We start from the raw sequence: 20,521 nt of genomic DNA, 5'->3' as shown, positions 1-20,521 counted from the left end.
CATACATAGTAATTCCCGTAAGGGTGTACCAAATAGGGTGAATTAGGGGTTTGTACGGTATCGGCAAATTGTTTAAAGGCTAACATCCTTTCAGTTCGCGGAAACCATGGATTGGACATGGAAACACCTGTAATTTCTTTATATTCGTGCCTTAGGTTCGTCAGATATGCTGTATGACAAGTGTTCCGAGGAACATCCGTTGTTCGCAATGCAATTTCAATCCTGAACGTGTCCGTTTTGCAGAACGTAGGGAAGTATGCCTGACACGAGGGGTGATGGCGGTTGCCTGGGACAGGCGCCGCCGTTGTCAGCGCACATGTTGTGGAGGGCTGAGCTCCGCTCACTTTCCGCTCTGGCGCTGCCTGTTGTCATTCAGACGAGTGCGCAGCAAGGGATGACCGTTGTAGACCAAGTGGGTGCTGGCACGATTAAGTTGTGTTCCTGTGTGAACCTACTTGACTAACATCCCTGCCCGTGTCCTGCGGCCATCCCCTTTGGTTCCTTTCCAAACGGCGACAGTTGACTTCACGCCGAAGACTCCATCTCTTATGTATGTCCTTGGGGTACTTCTTCATACGCATTTTTCCGGTGATATGCTTACGAGGCATACGGAACGCCATTCCACCAGCCTTCAGCGTGCCACATCCAAGCATCCCAACCCTACGGCCTCTCGTCCCCAGCGTCATCCTATTGCTCTGCATTCATCCCATAGATGCCTTGTCTTTCTCGCAGATGAGCACGACCATCGTGCCCACCGTGCACTGCCGCGCTCTCCTCTCCGCCCTTCACGGCGTTATGCCTCATCGCAGGTGTTCCTAGGTCATCTGGGTACGGCTGAGCTGGGTGCCGCAGCGCTGGCCAATGCGTACACCAACCTCATGTGGTGCGTGCCTCTCGTTCTCCAAGATGCGGCGGCTGCATTTGTCAGCCTCTAACGTGTATTTGACTGTGTATAGATGGCGGCTTTGTGTCCGAGCATGTGAATGCGTTTGCAGTCCTGTTACCTTGGTAGCCCATCCTGCGGCCGTGCCTACTTGCCTGTGTGCATGGGCTCGGAAAGGATTCAGCAGTGACCACACCGACCGTGCAACGGTGTCGACTCCGCTTCACGTTATCGCACCTGCGACGCTTGCACCCAGCAGTGCCGCCTCTACAAGACTCGAAGTTGCGCTCCGCCGGGCTGTTTTAGGCTAAGTATGAGTTGCGCGTGCTCGCGGTGACAAACCGAGCTCCGGGAGAAACGGCTGTGGGTGCGTCCGCATCCTACTCGTAACTTGCCAAAATAGTTCCCGTCCATGGGCCCCCGACTTTCCCGGATGGGTTTTTTCCCGCACTTGTGCAGAACCTGTAACTTGTAACCCACCCAATCAGGTTTTTCTTGTTGGGCTTCGCAACGGCTCTTGATACCCTTGGGAGCCACGCGTACGGCGCAGGAGATCGGAGGTGGGTCCATCGGCCTGTTGCTTCATGGACCGGCTCGTCAACCCATCATAGTCGGCAATGTGAGGATTCTGTTTGTTTGGGTTTGCAATGCAGGCTGCCGGCAAGGCAGCATCGTCGTCCGCTTTTTCAAACAGATGTGTCGTGTAAATCTCGCGTGCTCCGACCGTGCAGCAGACAGACTCGGCCGCTCAGTCATGTAGTCATTCCTCGTAACGACGCCTCGCACGTCCTGCCAGGGCTTAAGGCCGGACAAAGGAACACAGCTCCATGTGTCATGGACACGGAGCCTCAGGGCTCCTCCAATGGAATTAAGCTTGCGACTGGTGGCATTGGTCGAAACGGTGCTACTGCGCTTGGAAAGTGTACACTGTGATGACCCCGCAGCAGCACAACAGTGATTCCGTGGCTCCTTTTCCCGCTCGATGCACTGCAGGGCGCTGGTGACCTGGTGCGTGACGGCAGCTGTGCTGCTGACGCTGCTTGTGGCGCCTCTAGCAGTGGGCATGGCAATGGGGGAGTTTGTTGGCCGGGGACTGTTCGACCAGGACAAGCACACGGCGCAGCTAATGGGCCGCTTCTGTAACGGCCTTATCCCGGGCATGTGGCCGCTGATGTGGGGCACGGTGCTAACTAAGTACCTGCAGGTAGGTCGCGACTGCCGCGAGGGCTGTTAAGTGGAGAATGGGTCGGCATAGGTACCCTTACTGGTTGTCAATGCGTCGACCAGGTGGCCTGAGCGGCCCATCATGAATAGCGGACATGAGCTAATGACAGCATAAATAATCGTAGCCGGTGCAAAACACCGCAGCCGTTACAGCAGCACAGCATTCTCTCGCGTGAGTAACAACACGTTCTGCCTCGGGTGGCCAACTTCCTTGGTGGGCTGCACTGCGCCTCCCTGCCATGTCCCTCCACAGGTCCAGAACGTCATGTTGCAGCCCTCCCTGATCGCCGTCATCACGTTTGCGCTCAACATCGCCTTCAACGCGGCGCTGGTGCACACCATTGGCTTTCGTGGTGCGCCGCTCGCCACGTCACTATCCCGCTGGGCGCAGTTCCTCATGCTGGCACTAGCAGTGTGGCGACACGAGCGGCGGCAACGGCAGCAGCACAAACGGCGGCAAAGCAGCGACGGAGAGCGACAGGGAGCGCTAGAAGCGGCGCCTGCGCTGGATGAAGGCGCTGTCCTGCAGCCATTGCCGCCAATGGCAGCACCGCTAGATGCGGCAGGTAATTCGAACAACGGCGCTGCTGGAGATAGATCGAATCGCGGGACTCTGTCGGCGAACAGCCACAGCACGGAACAATTGCGGCTACTTGGTGAAGATCGGAATTCGGATGAAGAGGACCAGGACAGCAGTGCCAGTGGGACTGGGAGTCGCGCAAATGGCGAAATGAACCATGGCCCGCGCTGCGGCGCCAATGGGTATGCTTTGGCCAGCGGCAGCGGCAGAGTGAGCGACCCAGGATCCTCTTCCGGCGTGCACCGCGGCTCGGCGATGGTCATGGATAATTTGGAAAGTGGGGTGCGGTGCGGCGCCCTTTCGGTTCCTGTCACACCGCCACCGGTACCACTTTGGCGCAGGGTGTACCAGGAGTGTCGCATGGCGATGCATCCACGTGTGGTGGGGCGCTTCTGCCGCCTGGGCATACCAGGAGGCCTCAGCATGTCGTTTGAGGTGGGGCCCAGAGTGCTCGGTTGGGTGGCAGAGTGGCATTGCCATTTGGAAGTTTACATCACCCGACATTCCTGCGGGGGAATGCGCCTATAACAGCAGTCCGTAAAAAGATCGCGGCGTTTTTTTGGCATAATGAATTGCCATATGCCGACTTTCGCACTTTCTGAAAGACAAGTTCCGAAAGACTTCTGAAAGACGGAGCTCTGAGTAGTGGGGCATTGGGACAATGGGGCGGTCCTGTGCGCGCGTGTGCAAGGCCACGTGCTCATGAGGGCCGGGCCCGGTATGAGCGCGTGCAATTTACCTAGTGTCAAAGACATGTAAGCACTCGCAAGTCGCCGTACGTGCACGCATTTACGTGTCTTCCCTCGCAGAATGAGATACACCTCTGCCCCTCAAACTCATTAACCGCGTGCCCATGACCTTACAGCGGACGGCCCAACTATCACACGCCCCATGCCTCTTACCAATCCCAACATTTGCTGCATGTAGTAATGTCGCTCAGCTCGTGCTGACGGTTGCATCACGCCCTCCTGGCATTGTCCTCTGTGCGCTCCCTGGCTGTGCCGCTGCTGCCACCGCACCGCCAGGCCGGTTGCTTCGACTTTTCCACCGTGCTCGCGGGCCGGCTGGGCACGGTTGCCACCGCAGCCCATGCCGCGATGCTGTCCATTGTGACTCTGACCTACCTCGCTTGCCCATTTGCGCTCGCCACCGCTGGCGCCATCCGTGTCGGCAACCTCCTGGGAGCAGGCGAGCAGCCGGGCCGGGGGGTGGTTGTGAGGGAGGCCGGCACTTGGCTACTGTTTCTACTGCTGCTACATCGTGTGCCGGAGTATATTGAAGAGGGTCCCAGCATGGCGCCGGAAGTCTCCGGTGTTTTGGGGGCTGCAGTGCACGGATGGCGGTATGCATCGTGGGTGGACCTTTTGGCTGGGATGCGGGCCGGCCCCTGAAACGGGTCGTGTGGGACTCTTGCATGGTGATTCAGACCCCGCGTGCGTGTCTGTACGCCCTGCGAGATATTTTCTGAACCGCTTGGCACACCTCCGCATCGCAGGTGATCCTGACGGTGCTCGCCGGGCTGGCATCCTGGCGGTGACCCTCAGCGGCGCGTTTATGGCGCTGATGGCCATGACCCTCCTCGCCACCCGCAGTGTCCTTGGTTACATGTTCAGCGCAGACCACCGTGTCGTAACGGTGATCCGGGGCCTCGCCGTCTTTGCGGCGTTGTTTCAGGTATGTCGTTCTTTTTGCCATGCATGGAGCGCAGCACAACCTCGAATTGCGCTGCCGAGCTGTAAGAAGCCCGCAGGGGCATGCCCGCTCTCTGGCCTTGGACTCGTTATCACTAGCTGCTGCACGCAACGGGTCACGATCCGGCGTCTTGCATTCATGCAACCCCGCACCGGTACTCGCACTGCCCACGGCTTCGGAGCTTTCTCGCGGACTGGGCTTCCCCTGCATCCTGGGCTGGGCGTACTGCAGGTCTCGGACGGGCTCATGGGCTCCAGCCAGGGCGTGCTGCGGGGCTGCGGCCACCAGCACCTGACAGCGGTGTTCAACTTCACAGGTATGAGACGGCAACACGTCGTGAGCCCCTCCCACGGTCCGTTGGGCTTTGGCTGCTAAGCCTCACGGGTGACTGCATTCTGTTTCGGCAAATCGCTAGCTCTCACAGAGCGTGTTCGGTCCTTGTCCTTGCCGTGCGCTGCATCTTGCTGGCAATACAAGTGGCGGGCCATGCGACGCCTGACCAACTTCACTTTGAGACTTTGTTTCCTTGGCAGTCAGCACCGGGCAACCCGCTACATGCGCATCATGCTCACCATGACTTGTTGTGTCCGTCCCGATAGGTTTCTGGGTTTGCGGAGTGCTGCTGGGCTTCCTGCTGTGCTTCAAGGCGGGGCTGGGGCTCAACGGGCTTTGGGCGGGGATCTCCGCGGGTGACACAGCCACCGGTATCATGAACCTCATCGCCATGAGCCGCATTCGCTGGCGCAAGGAGTCGGACAGGGCGGTGGCCCGGCTCAAGGTGTGTTGTGGGATTTCGTACGGCCGGCCGAATGGAAACGGGTTTGGTTTGGTTGTGGATTACTGGGATCGATCAGGCGGGGACCACAGACTGTTGGCTTCTTATTCGTCGCGCTGCAGGTTCTAGCGCAGCAGGCCGAAGAGGAGCAGGCCATGCTAGACGGCTCCCAGGTGGCGGGGCTCAGTGCTGCCGACAGCGCCGCCGCGCCGCTGGGCGGTGGCGGCCGGAGCTATGCTGGCGGCCTGAAGCGCATGTGGAGCGAGCGCCGGCTGCAGCAGGCGGTCAGGGGCATGCAGCGGCGGTACGAAGGGGGGCTAGACCGTCAGAATTCTATCACAGCGAAGCTGTTTCGCAGTCTGTCTTCCCTGTTCCGCAGACACCAGATGCAGCTTGCGGCCGAGGACCTGCCAAGCGATGACGGTAGGAGAGGAACGACGAGCCAGGGGGCGGGGCCGGTCTTGGATATAGATAGGGAAACTGCCAATGAGTCGCCGTGCGGCACCCGGCCGCCACGGCAGGTGGAGTTGATGCCATGACTGCCGTAGGCAGGGCAGGATGGCGGCTAATAACAGATGTATTTTAATGCACCTGTGTTGATTGCCTTGCGGCACAGCGCTGTCCAGGTAGCAGTATGCCGTGCATGGTATGTTGGTTATAGAGGAAGGCTGTGGATTTGGGTCATTTTCTATGTTGCAAGGTGTTGTGCTAATTGATTTGTGTCGTAACGTTTGGGCAGTATATTCGTTATACATTCGTTGCTCTTTTGGCGTCTTCCTAAGGGCACCCCGTTCTTTGTGAGGCCTACGGGTCGCACACTAATGATGGAGAACCTGAGGAGTACCCGGATGATCGATTGCCCGCTGGCAGGCATTGCCCGTAAAGGGCGTTTTTGTATGTGCTTGCCACGAGGATTATCGGAGATGACTTCATTTTTGCCAATGGTGTCAGGGACCGGGTACCTATTTTTCATTATTGGGAACCATTACTTGTTGAAGATGTTTGATTGACTATGTCCTGGCACTTGGTGCTTGGGACATGTCCATGTTTTTTTATTGAGTGGTGCGCTACGCTGCTTAGTTTGGTTGACGCTTGAGCAGTTCTGGAGCGGAATGTGATGTGCGTGTCGGCGGCCAGCAGCATTGATGTGCAGGACATTATGTACGGCAGCGCTGGTTTGCGTCCCTTAAAGGTTTGCGCATGTGCCGCCACGTGCGTGTTACAAGGGTGGTACGGTGTGCCACTACCGCGACGGGCCAACGGTAGGCTGGATGCCGGTAAGCAACTGCATCTTTAAGGACGCGGTTGGCCACGCGGAGCCATGTTGCGCAAACGGCTGAGGCTAAGCCGTATCTGCCAATCCCTGGAACGAGGCACTTAAGTTAGTGAGCGCTTGGATATGAACTCAGTTTGTTGCAGTTTTCGTTAGGAGTCCGCACATCGCTATCGAGCCAGATGACATCATATCACCGGACGGGACACTGTTTCCGGGCCCTAGCAAGCGCCTTCGCTATAGCGTGTGGATCTTGCAGAGCGCCATGTCGTTGCTGCTGCTGCTGTTGCTGCTGCTGTTGTTGCTAAATGCGTTTTAGCAGCGCCCGGAGCCCTCTTTGTCCAGCCCACTATAGAGCATATGAATGATTGCCGACTTGAGCGCGTCTCTTGTCGCAGCTCGGGTAATCGGTGCGCTCGCGGAAGGTGTAGTGGCTGGCCGCTGAAAAGGCCTCTCGAGATGCTGGCGGTCGCGCTTAGCGCGTATTTGTAGAGGTTATGTGTGCCATACTGTGTACCAGCTACTACAGAAGGTCACGATGTCAGACCCTTGGTCGCTCGGTGTTTTGGGAGGGAACTAGCATGGGCAACAACAACGATGCCAGCAAGATGATCCTCAATAGTTTGTGTGCCTACTGCAACACCAGATGTCTGCGGTAGTCCGTACAGCATTGCCTGGTAGGGCGACCTGAATTCGCAGACTTCCTGCCCGCGGGGTTAATGTGTAATTCCTGCGAACGTAGGCGCCTGTAGGGAAGCAGTGTGCATAAGGTCGAAGCAGACTGGTTACTTCAAAGCAGCGTATGTGTAGGTTCTCTTGCGCCTCAACAAGTCGATGCCAGTTTTGCTCCTGCTACCCGCGATACGTCTTAAAGGAGGGAACGAAACGCTGTGCTTGGACGAAGCCCTGTACACGTATAATTGCTTGCGTTTGTATGCGGCACGCAGCAAGGGCTCGGCGGAATGTTCTGGTTCATCCCTGTTCGGCTGACTGGAAACTTAGAGCGTGGTTACAAATCATATTGTCATTACAAATCATATCTGCCCCCTTAAAAAGCATCAAAATGTGTGCAACAGGCACATCGGAGTGAAGCCACAGAAGGGTACCGGACCATTAACGCGTTGAGCAGAGAGCCGCAGGAGAATAACGGTGCTTAGGACTTTAATGACGAAGAGATAGTAGTCCGATCGCCCGTGAGTTGTGACTTATATGAGACATCGCCCGTCGCGTTGGCGAAGTTAGGCAGACAGTTTTCCTACATGAAAGCTATATTTCACTATCACGAACGTCCGGGTGCGACTGTTGCGGTTAGTGAACTTTTTGGCTGTCATGAGACTGGGGGTATCGACAGAAAATGCGAGCATGTGACGGTGTTTGACTGTAAACCTGCGATAGACATAATTGTTTGGTTACTATGAGGGCTGCTTGGCGGACGCTACAGTTTGCGTGACCTTTTCCACCACATCTCTATCATGCTTGTTTCCAAACTTGTGAACTTGATAACTCTCCCCGTCTTAGATTTCATTGTCCAATGTAATTGAACCTGACGAATTTCCTGCGGGATGCCTGAGAGTTTCAGTAGATGTAGCAGTACAAAGTACGGTAGACAGCTTTCGTATTTTGAACATTTTAAACAGCTCTAAGAGCACACACTCTTTCATAGGTGCAGTGACGGGCTTTTTTACATGTGACCAAACAACAACGTATATAGCACCAGCGAATGTGACGAGGGGTGTTTTGGCGACACGAACCTTGCGCGTCTATACTTTGACACGGAGAACCAAGACGTGATAATTTTTACAATCTACAGTAGTGCTGAACAAGGCTCGAAGTCATTCTCCAGCTTGGCAAGCGTCTGTTTAATATTGACCCCCGTCCTGACATCGATTGGGTTGAACGTCAACGGCCGCCTCCGCGTCAGTCATCATGATGGCGTGCGCTGAGCATTACGCCCTTCCAGATGAGGTCAGATAACTACCGGCCCTTCTACAGCGTTGCGTTGACTTTCAGTTGTAATGTCTTTGAACTTATGCAAGCCTAGAAGGACTCGGTTGAACATGTACGAGTTATATCTATTCCATTCCTCATGTCCTTTTCATGCAGTTGCAAGACACATCGTCAAAGGACACCTCCAGGCAGGCTCCCGTTATGGCCGGCAAGGACTCCCGTCCCATGGAGCCCCAACCCCCACAATTCAGCGCGCATGCGGAAGGAATGCTGTCGGCTATCATGCTGAAGGACGTAAAACAGCATGTAACTTGCGCATTGTGCAACAATCTCATCGCGTCTTCATTGGTGCTGTCGTGTGGACACCAATACTGCGGCAGCTGCCTCTTCGATTGGCTTGGTAACAAGCCATCCTGTCCCAACTGCCAGGTAGCCGAACGTGCACCCATAGGCCAGCTTATGGGATAACCTGTTTGTCCAAAGCGCATGCTCAATGCTTTGCCCATGCCCGGTTAACATGTCATCAATGCCGGTTGCAGGTTCCTTTGCGCGCCATCCCCATGCGATGCATTGCACTCGACGGCGTCGTCGAGGCGTTCCTTTCTTCATTGCCGGAGGAGGAGGTCGCCGCCTACAAAGCACGCCAAGAAGAGGGCAAATCCGCCGCCAATAAGGTAAACAAGATGTTTTGGTGGCTTCAGCCGTCAGCGTTGCCTGGTATGGCGCCGAGCGGCCCTCCTGGTTTCGGTGGCGCGCCCGGTGCTGGTATCCCGCACATGAACGGCATGGCCGCTCCCAAGCAGCAGTCCTTCACAGGCCCGCCAATGCCACAGCAGTTGCCATCCGGTGGCGTAATGACTGCCGGCATGCTCGGCGGTGCGTTTGGTGCTCCTAAAGGCCTCCAACAGCAGCCGCACAACATGCGCCGTGCCTCGCAACCAGGCGCGCCGCAACAGCAAGTCTTCCTCCAGCGCCCTGGGCCAAGGTCCAACTCGTTCTCCGCTGGCGGCGCATTGCCATCTTGCACTGCGCAGCCTGCTCTTCCGCCGCAGATGGCTGCCAGCATTGCCGCAGCAGGCTTCTCGGCACCTACCATCTCGCTGCCCGGACCCAACACTGATTTGGAGGCTGCATACTTGGCCACGGCACAGAAATTCGGCATGGAGGGGCTTGCGTTGCCACTCGTCTACCAGCAGCAGCTACAACACCAATTTCAGCAGCAGGAACAATTTCGCGGCTTGCTGCATGCCTGCTCAGAATTGCAGGCGGTAGAGTTGGCATCACCTTCGACCCAGGCACCATATACAGATCCGGCGCAGTTGCAGCAGCTCATCCAGGGCCTGTACTTCTCATAGTCGGCTCCTGCCTCTTGCTACGCCTGATACGTTGAACACGGGCCACTCCTTTGATGGTGTGCCCTGATGTGTTATCCGTGTGATAGCGAGGAGCTTTGCCGGGATTACAACCGACAGAGGACAGCAGGTTGGACTTTTTGCGTGTAGAATCCAGTGGGGTGACGAATAGGTTGCAGTGATTTACCGCAGGGTTTAGTATTCCGCTCTTGAAGTGCATGCAAAGCAGCTCCTGCACTTGGAGGTGCGCAAAGCTGGTTTGCCACCGCTGACTTGATTAATGGCGACTCGAAATGAGACGGTGTCAAGGCTTTTACGCTGGCTGCCTTGGAGACGACAAACAGTCTGAACGGTAGACGCGGTCAGACGTGGACAACGTGATTAACCTGACCCTACGACACTCTCGCGTCTGGTCATTAGTTAGATAGCTACCAGCAGGTGATCTGGTTATAGCATTATTAGGCTTTCCTTCATAGCATTATAGGACTATCTCTACCGATTATGGAACGATTTGAATGTTGTTGTGGGGCCTACTTAGTGCATTCCGCACTAGGTTTGCACTCTGCCCTAGGACTCGCACATCTAAGTTGCTTGTGTTGCGTGGATGCTGTGTACACATGAGCTCGACGAGGTGATCCGACATGGAATCGGGTCTCGGCAATTGCTCTGCGGGCTTCGCTTCCCTGTTTGTAATTATTGGCTGTAAACTGGCCCATTTAAGTCCCAACTGAATTTCAGTTACGAACGACGGAGCATTCTTAAGCTCCTGCATATAGATTGCCCCTCACAAAACCCTTCTCTGACTGTCGAGTGGGATATTCGAGTAGGAACTGAGGGCGTGGTGAAGTATCTGAGAAATTCGAGTGACATGATATGCATCACATACATCCTTATCCAACGACGTTAGAAACGTGAAAAGTGAACGGCGTAAGAACCGAAGACGTTTGCAATCGCAACAAGTCCAACCGTTGGAGAAGCCTACGAAGAGCACCCATAGTCAACTATATTTCCTATAGATGAGGATTGTATATCATACAGATGCCGACATACCATGCTGTCTGTGCACACAGATTGCGGACCCACCTGCATTCTAGTGTCTCACTGAAGTTGGCCAACCGCTGATCCGTTGGTAGGTGTCCTTGTTGCACTTTACAAAGATGCTTAGTAAAGCAAGGGAACACCGACTAATTTCCTTGTGATCCTGACCATCTGCTGATAAAATGCATTCACACAATATCGCGGCGCGGAGCGACAACCGACAAGTAGAGCGTTGCAGCGTTTAAGCACTAGTTTTAGGCTCCACAATCGATTGCATGCAATTACTTGTTTACAAACACAAATGCAAATTGCTAAGGCGATGTCCTTACTTTGCAACACTGGAATGGGGCAATAACGTTACTGGACAATATCAGATAAGCCTGCTCCCTCAATACTTGAGCAGCGTTTGCGACGGAAATTCTATGGCACCTGATGAGAAAACAACAGGCACTGGGCCGTCGAGCCCCGGAGCGAAATCCTTGGACGCGAAGTATCCTGCGCATCACGTTGATAATCCTGGAGCTTTCGGTCCACGGTTTAAAAACCCTTGGGAAACGTATGAAGAGCGCTCCTTAACTCACGTGGGTGTCCGTCCGGTCGCCAAACCCTGCATTAAAGCACTCTACTGATGCATACGCGCTTGCTTCACTTACCTTGCAAATGTAAGCTTACGTGTGGCCTTAGGCCATAATTTTGTGGCTCGTCTTTCGGTCTTTGCCTTCTCCACGGCATACCTCACCTGCAAACACTAGAGGGGCCCATGCCTGCTCGCGGCTCCCGGACTACCTCCCCCGCATCGACCAGGTTTGGAGATGGCACAAGGAGAAGCACAAGTTGGGCCTCCCCATGGGACCCCACTTATTGGGCAATCGAAATCCAACTGAAGAGGACTTCCGGTGGGTGGCTGAGGAACTACGGGGGAAAAGAAAGGCTTCCATGTAGGCAGGAGAAGCCCAACTGCAGATGTTGTTCTGCGGTGCAGCTTGAGGAAATCGTGGCGCCGATAGTGCGTGACCTGCGGGGAAAAGGTGCACAGGACTCTTGTTAATGTGCCACACGGCGGGCGGGACGGCGCTCCTCAGTGAAGCACTGTCCAGCTGCGCACGGAAGGACCGTTGTGTGGGCCCCATTAAAGAACCTTCGGGTCAGCCTCTGCCACTTGGTCCAACTTGTGACGGCTGGGATTGCTCCCGAAGACCGCACACCGTGCATGTAGAAGAACTAGGCTACCTGGCCGCATACCTACCTACACGCGAGAGCGCTTTACCCCCGCCGCGCCACATGCAAAGGGACGCCCTCCGCTTGACCCACAGCCGCACTTTCCCGCTCTGCCCTGTGGACTGGGAGGCTCTGGCTACACCCCCGACGGACGGCGTGCAAGCCGTGTGGGTCGGACACGCCACCGTACTCGTACAAGTATGTTATGCGTGTCTCCGTCCAGGTGTCATTATGGACGACCCACATTTCTGCAAGATTGGTTTGGTTCATTCATCCAGGATACGAAAATGCCGCCCTACCATTACCCTGCGGTATTGTTTTGCTTGCGACGCAGCTTCTGGGCCGGGTACACATCCGCCTGCATGTTTATGTACGTGCGAATGCAACTGAGCTGCAATCCGTGTGTGTGTACGTGCTTATATGCGCGGCTGCAATTGTTATGGGCCACGAATGCTCGAATCCGGGGACTCGTTTGGCTTTTAGCTGTTGCTAGGTCTGTGCGGACCTGCATGCCACTCATTGCCCTTCCCTTTCTCGTTCACAGTCAGCCCTCCCGACTTTGCATTTCGCGTACAAGTCCCCCCCTGCTTCGAAGCCCGTACCGTCATCTGGGCTTGGCCGCGTCCTGTCTGAGAGGAGGAAGGTTTACGGCCCTCTTGCCCCTGCCCTGCCCTGCTGGTATTATCTTCTGTCACAGATGGCGGGCTTGACGTTCATCACGGACCCGGTGTTCAGCGAGCGATGTGCCCCGGTACAGGTGCGGAAGCGGTCGTCGATGTCGGTTGCATTGGCAGGTCGGAATCGAGCAGCTGCCTTGATGAGGGCCTCTTAGCTCCCTAGGCTGACTTTCCTCCTAGTAGGGGCACCGCATCCGCCGGCCCTACTGTTGTGAAACGTGGGTGCTGCCAACCGACGTCATGTCCCTGTGAAGACAAAGCAACACACCGTTGTGGGCGCCTGGAGGTCACCCTTTCCTTCACGACGGCTTCCTTACTCTGGACACCTGGCCGTCATCAGCGACCTTGACAACCTGTGAGATCCTCCCCTTACCGTCGCCCTCGCCCTTGCTTCCCCCCATCAACACGGTTCGTCATCCAACGCCGTCGGGCCGCAGTTCGCCGGTCCCAAGCGGGTGGTTCCCCCCGCGCTGACGTGTACGGAGCCGCAGATGCCGCCCTTGGACTTCGTACTGCTGTCCCATAATCACTACGATCATCTGGACACCGACTCCGTGCGAACGCTACACCGCACACACGGCAAGGTACGGCGAGGCCAGGTGCTGAGATAGGAAACACGCACCTGAAGGGCGGGACAGCTATCTGTGATCACAGTTACTGCATTCTGGAGGGGATTGTTGGCAAGGTCTGCGGTTACCACTACAGTTACGATAGTGCGCGGCACGCTGCAGCTTGGGTTTGGTGATGGCCTTGTAGACGTGTCGACGTGTCCGATGTCAGTTTGTCGGCGGGTCGGAGGTGAAGTTAAGCACCAGCGGCAGCAGTAGCGGGTGGGGATGCGGGATGCCGGCTCATCCAGCGCCTGCATGACGCCTAGTTTCGGCTCGATTCGTTGACAGTGTCCAGCGGCTCATTATTATTTTCCAAGGGCATCCCGATCTGAACCACGTCATAGCGGAAACGCTAACCCAGAGCAACCCCATTCCAGCGCGAGCCAGCTTAGGATGGCTTAGGATACCAGCCAGACCACGTGCTCGCGGCCCACCTGGCTCCCATGCTTCCTTTGCTAGGCTCTGACCTGGTACGTGCCTCTGGGCCTGCGGTCCTGGTTCGCCTGCGAGGGGATGCGTGACAACGTGGTGGAGATGGACTGGTGGCAGAGCGTCGTACACACGAACGCCACCAGCGGCAGGAGGTACGGCAGAACATGCATGTACGACTCGTTTGCATTACTGATCGTGTCTGGAGCAGAGGTCCCTGAATAACTGTCACGGGTACTGGTGCCAGGGTCGAATAACTGTATGGAAATGTTTTTGGTAAAAGCCGAGAACCTCTCAAAGCTAGTGTTTACCTCCTTGTAAAATGGAAGGTTTGGTAACCTAATGATGAAGTTTATAGCTTCAAAACTGCGCAAACCTGCCTTTTGGGGGGAATTTCTGCACCCTGCCGTACGGCTGCCGTACCAGCGATGAAGAATAGAGTTGAATTTCTGCAACGGGTACAACGGAAGGACCCGTGGTACCAGCGGCGCTTGCCGACCCCTGGTCTGGAGCACGTGTGCGAACGCGCAGGACGCCGCCGCTGCCACCGCGGTTTGCACTTTTCAGGGCCGCACGGCACTTGGCTTCTGGCTGTGGCATAACTGGTGACGGATGCTTCCCTCCCTCCCACCCTTCCCCTCTCCCACCCTCCCTCTCCCCCACCTGCTGCCTGACTGCCACTCTGGGGAGCAGTGTGACCGTTACGATGGTGCCGTCGCAGCATTGGAGTGCGAGAGGTGGGACTAGGGGGTAGGAACGGGGAAAGAAGCACCGGGGGGAACAAGGGGACGTGGGTTCGGACGAGGCACATGCGCCGCACTGACGCCCTGCACGTCATGCGCCTCTCCGATGTCGACCATCAGATTGCTGGCGATTGCTGGCCCGGTGCATTGGGCCCTCCCCTTCCTGACACCCACACCATTGACATGCCACTATCCCGCAGGCGTACTCGACAGATTCCGCAGCCTGTGGGGGGGATACGTAGTGACCGCCCAACCGCCGCAGACCCCGGGCCAGCCCGCAAATGCTGACGCAGTCACTTTTAGCGGCGGCGGCAGCGGCGGCGGCAGCGGCGGCGGCAGCCAGGTGCCCGTTGCAGCAACCGCGGCTACTGCTGATATGGCAACTGCGGCGCTACGCTTTTACTTCGCGGGTGACACCGGGTACTGTCCAGTGTTCAAGGAGATTGGGGAGCGGCTGGGGCCCATCGACCTGGCCGCGATACCGATTGGTGCCTACGATCCCCGGTGAGTGCGTGTGTGTGTATGTGTGTGCGTGCGTGTGTGCGTATGTTTGTGCGTGTGTGTGTGTTGTCTGTGTGTGTGTGTGTGTGCGCGTGTGTGTGTTGTCTGTGGGTATTTGGGGAGGGGATGTGATATGGAGGTAGGCAGGGGAAGGATGCGGGCGGCCACGAAGTGCATTCGAGGGGAACAACAGCATGGGGGAAGCAGGCGAGGGCAGTACTGCGACTGCCAGGTCCATTTTTACGCCATTGGTCCCATTCGGGGTCGCGTCTTGATGTGGTTAGTTCTCTGTGTTCCTATTCCCCGTGGGGGCCCCTCACTTCTATTTTGTGTTTTGCCTCTCGACACATTCACCGCAGCCATGTAACATGTAATCCCGGCACGTTTATGCTCAAAATATGTCGGTAAGGGCCATTTAAGCTGCTTGAGCCCGGGGTGTCGCCGCTCGGCCACCACTGCTCCCTGCTCTGCCGCATGCTCCCTCAGGTGGTTTATGCGCCCTCAGCACACAAACCCCGAGGAAGGTTTGCAGATTGCGATGGATGTGCGGGCGGCCGTCAGCATTGGCATCCACACCGCCACTTGGAGCCTCACAGACGAACCGCTGGACGAGCCCCCTACAAGGTCGGTACGACACCACGTCATGCGGTGACCACAGCACAACACACGCCGGCTATCCTCCTGGCCGCTGTCCACTCAGCGGACAGCAGTGCATCATCAAACCATCGCTTCATCCCCTACGTTAGTTCGCGTCCCGGACCCATTCCCCTTCGCAGGCTTGAGGCTGCGGTGCGGGAGCGCGGCCTTCCCGCCTCGTCATTTGTGACGTTGCGACACGGAGGAAAGGCCGTGGTGCGGAGCGGCCGCCTGCAGAACCTGCCCGGGACCCTGCCGGTGAAGATATAGCCTAAAATCGGGCCGATAGGGTTCTGCGCGCGCTGACACAGAAGACACGGGGAGCAGCAGAGCTCCGCTTGAGGTTTGGAGCAGAGCTTTTTATTATTGTGATATGTTACACACTTGTTGGGACGCGGAGCAGAGCTGACAGCAATGAGAGTGGTGCCAGGTGGTACTAAAAGGAGAAGGCAACGCAGGTGTTTGCGGCTCAGGATGGCGATAGCAAGGGCCGTTTGGCGGCCGTTGGTGGCGGATGTGAGGAGAGGATTAAGAGGTGTTAAAGGGGAGGGAGAAATTTGTGCTGTGCGCGGGTGCGTTACTATAGGCGTTGCGACTGAGGCTGTTGGGTGCCGTGATGTGTATTATGGGTGATGCGATTATTCAACACTAGAACATGGGCCGCGAATGTGCCCTCGGGCCATCGCCGCAATATATAATATTGGGACGGTGGGGGAAGACTGAATGTACCCGCCATGAGTAGAGCCGTATTATCATGCCATACGGTGAGCCACGATAATTGGGACAACAGCGCTGCGAGTCATGGTGATCTCTGCTGACTTGCTGTCGGGTGTGACACCGGATGAACGTGTTGCCGTTAAGAGGGGCGTATGGTGATCACGGATTCGTATGATCCTGACTGCCTCTGGGTGTCGTGGGTGTCTACGAAGCTCTGTACGATCCTGTGGGGCTCGCAGAGCTACTAGGTACCAACCCGTTGGCTCTTAGGTTGCCATGGAGGTCATTTGTTACCCTTCCTGACATTCCGACTTCCTTCCCTCTACCCTAGGGCAGGGACCCATCGCGACCGGATCTTTTTTTCAACTTCCTCCTGAAAGCATCACGTAGCGCCGTACCTCTGGGCTGCCTTGTACAAATACGTAGGCAAACTGGCTCGGAGTGACTCCGAGGGTTGGTGTTCCGAGATATGGAGTTGTAATAGCTGGGAAGGCAAGCCTCGCCAGTCGAGCGTCCATGGGAAGTAGCCTGGGATGGCCGGAAGGCGATGCCGGCGGGGGAAGGCAAGCGGACCTAGGGGGACTTTATCCAAAACCAGCCGCCGACATCTATGGCTCCACTCAACGTCTCTTCCTGAATGCATCTGGGTGTGACCACCATGCCCAACCTTAGGTTGTCTAAAAGTGCATTTACAATTGAAGCCAGCAACTGTTTGGACAAGAGCCGCAGCAAAAGGTAAGCATTCCATCTAACGTGCTGTACGGCTGTATCATACAGCCTGTATGTGTGTACTATGTGTGCATGTGTATTAGATACACCTTGCTGGCAAAGGAGCAAGACTCATGCGAACCTGATGGGGCTTAACAGTTAAATAACCAGCCCCCAACAAAGAAACGCAACTAGAGAAGATCGCTCCTTCGAGGGCAAGTAGTCCTGATGCCTCGCGGCAGTCTTCCTTCGCCGTGCGTTGCAAAAGAATCATCCTCGACGGCTCTTTAGTCACAGCGCCAACAGTGTCTAGTTGTCCATGAGGTACATCATCGTCCCGTTACGGCCAACAACAAAAACCGAAAAGCATGATGGGGGGGCCTCAACAAGTTAGTGTAAGTGCGCCAGGAAGCTTGTGCCAGCTGCTTCGTCGAACGGCAAAAGGCCCAATCATTGCTGAATTTGACCGTCATCATTTTTCCAAGCTTGCTCCCCTCCCAATCTGGGAGTTTTGAGTTGGACTGACGTCACGAATCTTGTGCGCGCACCCACCCTCACACGAACCGGGGCCTCAAAGGGGCTGTGCTCCTTCAAGCAGAAGCTTCATGCAATCGTGTCAGGCACTTTCCTCCCTAAGACGATAACGACTATGAAGTTAGAAACCGAAACCTTCGCGGCCGTCAGCGACAGCCCTTCATGCGGTCAGCTCGAAAGGTTTTGTACCCGCACCCAGTGTGCTTGTACCCGCACCCAGTGTGCGCTTATGCTTAAGTTCACAGGCCATCGCACAACATATGTCCGCAAGCGTAACTCAAGTTTAGCACCTCCTTTAAGGAGCCAGTATTCTCATTCATGATGTCAATATAACGTGGCATGGACTGCAAACGTTCTGGCGCACTCAGCATCCGGCTGCGGATGGATCACGTAGAGAAACAAATGTGAAGTACCCATAACATTTATACATACATACATGCATACAGATACATGCATGCATACATACATGCATACATACATGCATACATACACACATACATTTGTACCGGCATCCAAGATTTGCCGTTGGTTGGCAGGGGATGTGCCAAATTTGGGCACCGCACCTTGCCGAGGCATTGCCGGTGCCGGTCTTGTGGCCTTCGTAAGTGGATCCCGGAACCTTGCGCTGTACGGTGTTGTGCTGTGTGATGTGCGAAATCTACAGTGCATATCTCCCCTCGTGGCGTCAGCTCAATGAATCAGCTCCCAAGTTCGTGCACAGGGTAATTGAGGGGCCAGCTCAAACCTCTCAGGAACGAACAAACAAAAGCTAGAGCCCCACGAAATTGCAATGAAACCCTACAATGTAGTTAATGGGCAACAAGATACGCGCGTCGCCCAGTCGTAGCAGTGTTGATCGTGACAAGGCAAGTGGGCGCTGAAAAGGCCCCTTAAGATGCTGGCGGAGCGCCCTAACGCGTATTTGTAGACGACATGTGTGCCATATTTTACTGCAGCGGGTGAGGGCGAATATGAATGTGCGTAATTTCTAACGCCCCGGGCATGCGCCTCAGGGCAGCACGAATGGCCTACAATGCCGTACACAGTGACCGTATTTCCAGCTATCCCATTGCATCTGCTATTGATGCCTTCTGTTGTCCTTAATTTAATACCATACCGCACATCAAATGATCTCCGTCAGACGCCGATCACGCTCCACTTCATTCCCTTCCGGGGGTATCTCACCCAGAGACCAGCTGGAACTTGCACGCGGGAAGACGACGCACGAAGGTGTGCGGGTTTGCGATTGCGCTCAGAGCAGCTGCTGCCTGCCCCAGCAGGGCCCCTTGCATCCCACGATTTCCGACTGGTCGGCACTACTAGTTGCTCTAGTCAACCGGCATTCACCGCATTCGCTTCTTTCCCCGCGGGAACACGAGAAGCAGCAACAGTAAATTGCAACGTATAGACCGTGCAGCCACAGCCACATGTGGACGTGCACCTGTGCCGGTACCCGCACCCGCACCCGCACACACGGACGCCAAGTGCCCATCAGCAATATCACCAACATTTCCATGCCCACATAGAACCGGTACACCCATTGAACCAAGCAATCGTCCACCAGGTGACCCTGCGCTGCACCAATCCGCCTTGTGCGGCCGCAGCACCGAAAAGCCTGCTGAACATCCCTGGTTGGCTGGTTGGCTGGCGGCGCCAGGGAGAGTACTGGAACGTAGCAAAAGCAGCAGCCACGGCGCCGGCGCGAAGGGCGCCACCAGCGCACCACATCAACACAACCTCAGCCACGTGTTAGCTGGCCATGACACGAGCTCCCCGCACCGCACACATCGTCACATTCAATCGCCATCACAACAACAGCTGCGCTTTTCATAGAAGTAATGTCATCCGGGCAGCATGCGCCAGGCGGAACACCTAATGAATCTCCCTCCCTCTCTCCCAACCTCCCCTTTCCCCCCGTCCGTGCCCTCACTCACTCCGGTTCCAGTTCCGTCAATCCGTCGGTACTCCGTCGTCCCCAAAGTCCCACACGTCTCCAGTGCATGAATGCCCAACCTCGTCTGCCTCATCTTACTCCATCCAGCCGTGGACAGACCCCGCTTGAACACGGTGCCTCAACCCCCAGCTGGCTCTGGCGGCCCCGCCCCGCAAACCCTCAATAGCAATAAAGGCAACACGCAACGTCAACAGCTGCCAAAGGAACCACGCGGCCGCCGCCTGCCCGGCGACACCAAACAGCACCCTGATGAAGTCAAATACTTCTCTCTTCGTAGCTAATCAAATACGTTTCATATCATCCAAATATTATCCGCACTGCGAGCATGGTGAGGCAAGGATGTAAAATTGTTTCCTTCGATTCGCGACACAATTCCCATGAAATCCCATAAACACCTGCCCCTCCAGGCGCACTGACGCAGTGCCCTGCACTGTATGACATGGGACCTAAAATCATTCTTCACGAGTGACTGAGAAGACATGTACTGCAGCGGTCAGCAGCATCAGCCCTGGTCCTTCCCTGGCAATCCGAGGCATCCGGCAAGAGCGCGGCCGGCAGAGTGGCACAATCACACCCTACGCTAGGGAAGCGGAGCCCCATGGTCATGGGGCCCTCCGCCTCATGGACACGGGCATCAGAGCGACCCGAACGGCCCAACGGCGCGGGGCGCCTTCTCACGCGCAGCGGCAGCATCAGCGGCAAAGATTACGCAGCTCCGTCCGGCCTCACGGCCCCCAACCGCACGGCCCTTCCTTGCCGAGATATTTGCCGCCGTCGTGTTCCTTGATCAGCGTCCAAGAGTGATGCGAACAAAAATGAATGATCATAAGCGAGATGGGAAGTGAAGATGGATGTAGAGACATGTTACTGTCATTACCTGGTGTTGGTACTGGGAACCACACGACCATCGCGAGCTGGTCCCGTCCGTACATCCGTACGTCCCAGGTGCATCAGCTTAACTGGGGCCCTTCTTATTGTGAGTGACCATGTGGGTTCCCCACGGGGTCAGCCTAGGGCTCCACAGGCGCG

At 56.1% G+C, this 20,521-nt stretch overlaps 1 protein-coding gene across 1 annotated transcript; it reads left to right on the top strand.

The window, feature by feature from the left end:
* Nucleotides 1-122: 122 nt before the first annotated feature.
* On the top strand, nucleotides 123-19,160 carry mot42 (uncharacterized protein; the record flags this gene model as incomplete). Its single annotated transcript, XM_002953793.1, has 26 exons — nucleotides 123-412; nucleotides 520-883; nucleotides 1,372-1,443; nucleotides 1,877-2,087; nucleotides 2,361-2,974; nucleotides 3,029-3,122; nucleotides 3,713-3,998; nucleotides 4,183-4,361; nucleotides 4,611-4,695; nucleotides 4,979-5,157; nucleotides 5,277-5,458; nucleotides 5,534-5,675; nucleotides 6,381-6,431; nucleotides 8,531-8,803; nucleotides 8,914-9,250; nucleotides 9,317-9,642; nucleotides 11,569-11,660; nucleotides 12,078-12,180; nucleotides 12,680-12,739; nucleotides 13,097-13,243; nucleotides 13,730-13,854; nucleotides 14,393-14,436; nucleotides 14,874-14,946; nucleotides 15,430-15,567; nucleotides 15,720-15,837; nucleotides 19,143-19,160. The coding sequence occupies exons 2-26, from the start codon at nucleotides 549-551 to the stop codon at nucleotides 19,158-19,160; spliced, it is 4,284 nt and encodes a 1,427-aa protein (XP_002953839.1). The 5' UTR covers nucleotides 123-412; nucleotides 520-548.
* Between the last annotated feature and the right edge of the window lie 1,361 nt (nucleotides 19,161-20,521).

The sequence above is a fragment of the Volvox carteri genome (genome assembly GCF_000143455.1).
Source record: "Volvox carteri f. nagariensis unplaced genomic scaffold VOLCAscaffold_38, whole genome shotgun sequence".
Taxonomy (NCBI): Eukaryota; Viridiplantae; Chlorophyta; class Chlorophyceae; order Chlamydomonadales; family Volvocaceae; genus Volvox; species Volvox carteri.
The sequence above is the reverse complement of the archived record's forward strand: the minus strand, read 5'-3'. Positions and strand labels throughout refer to the sequence as shown.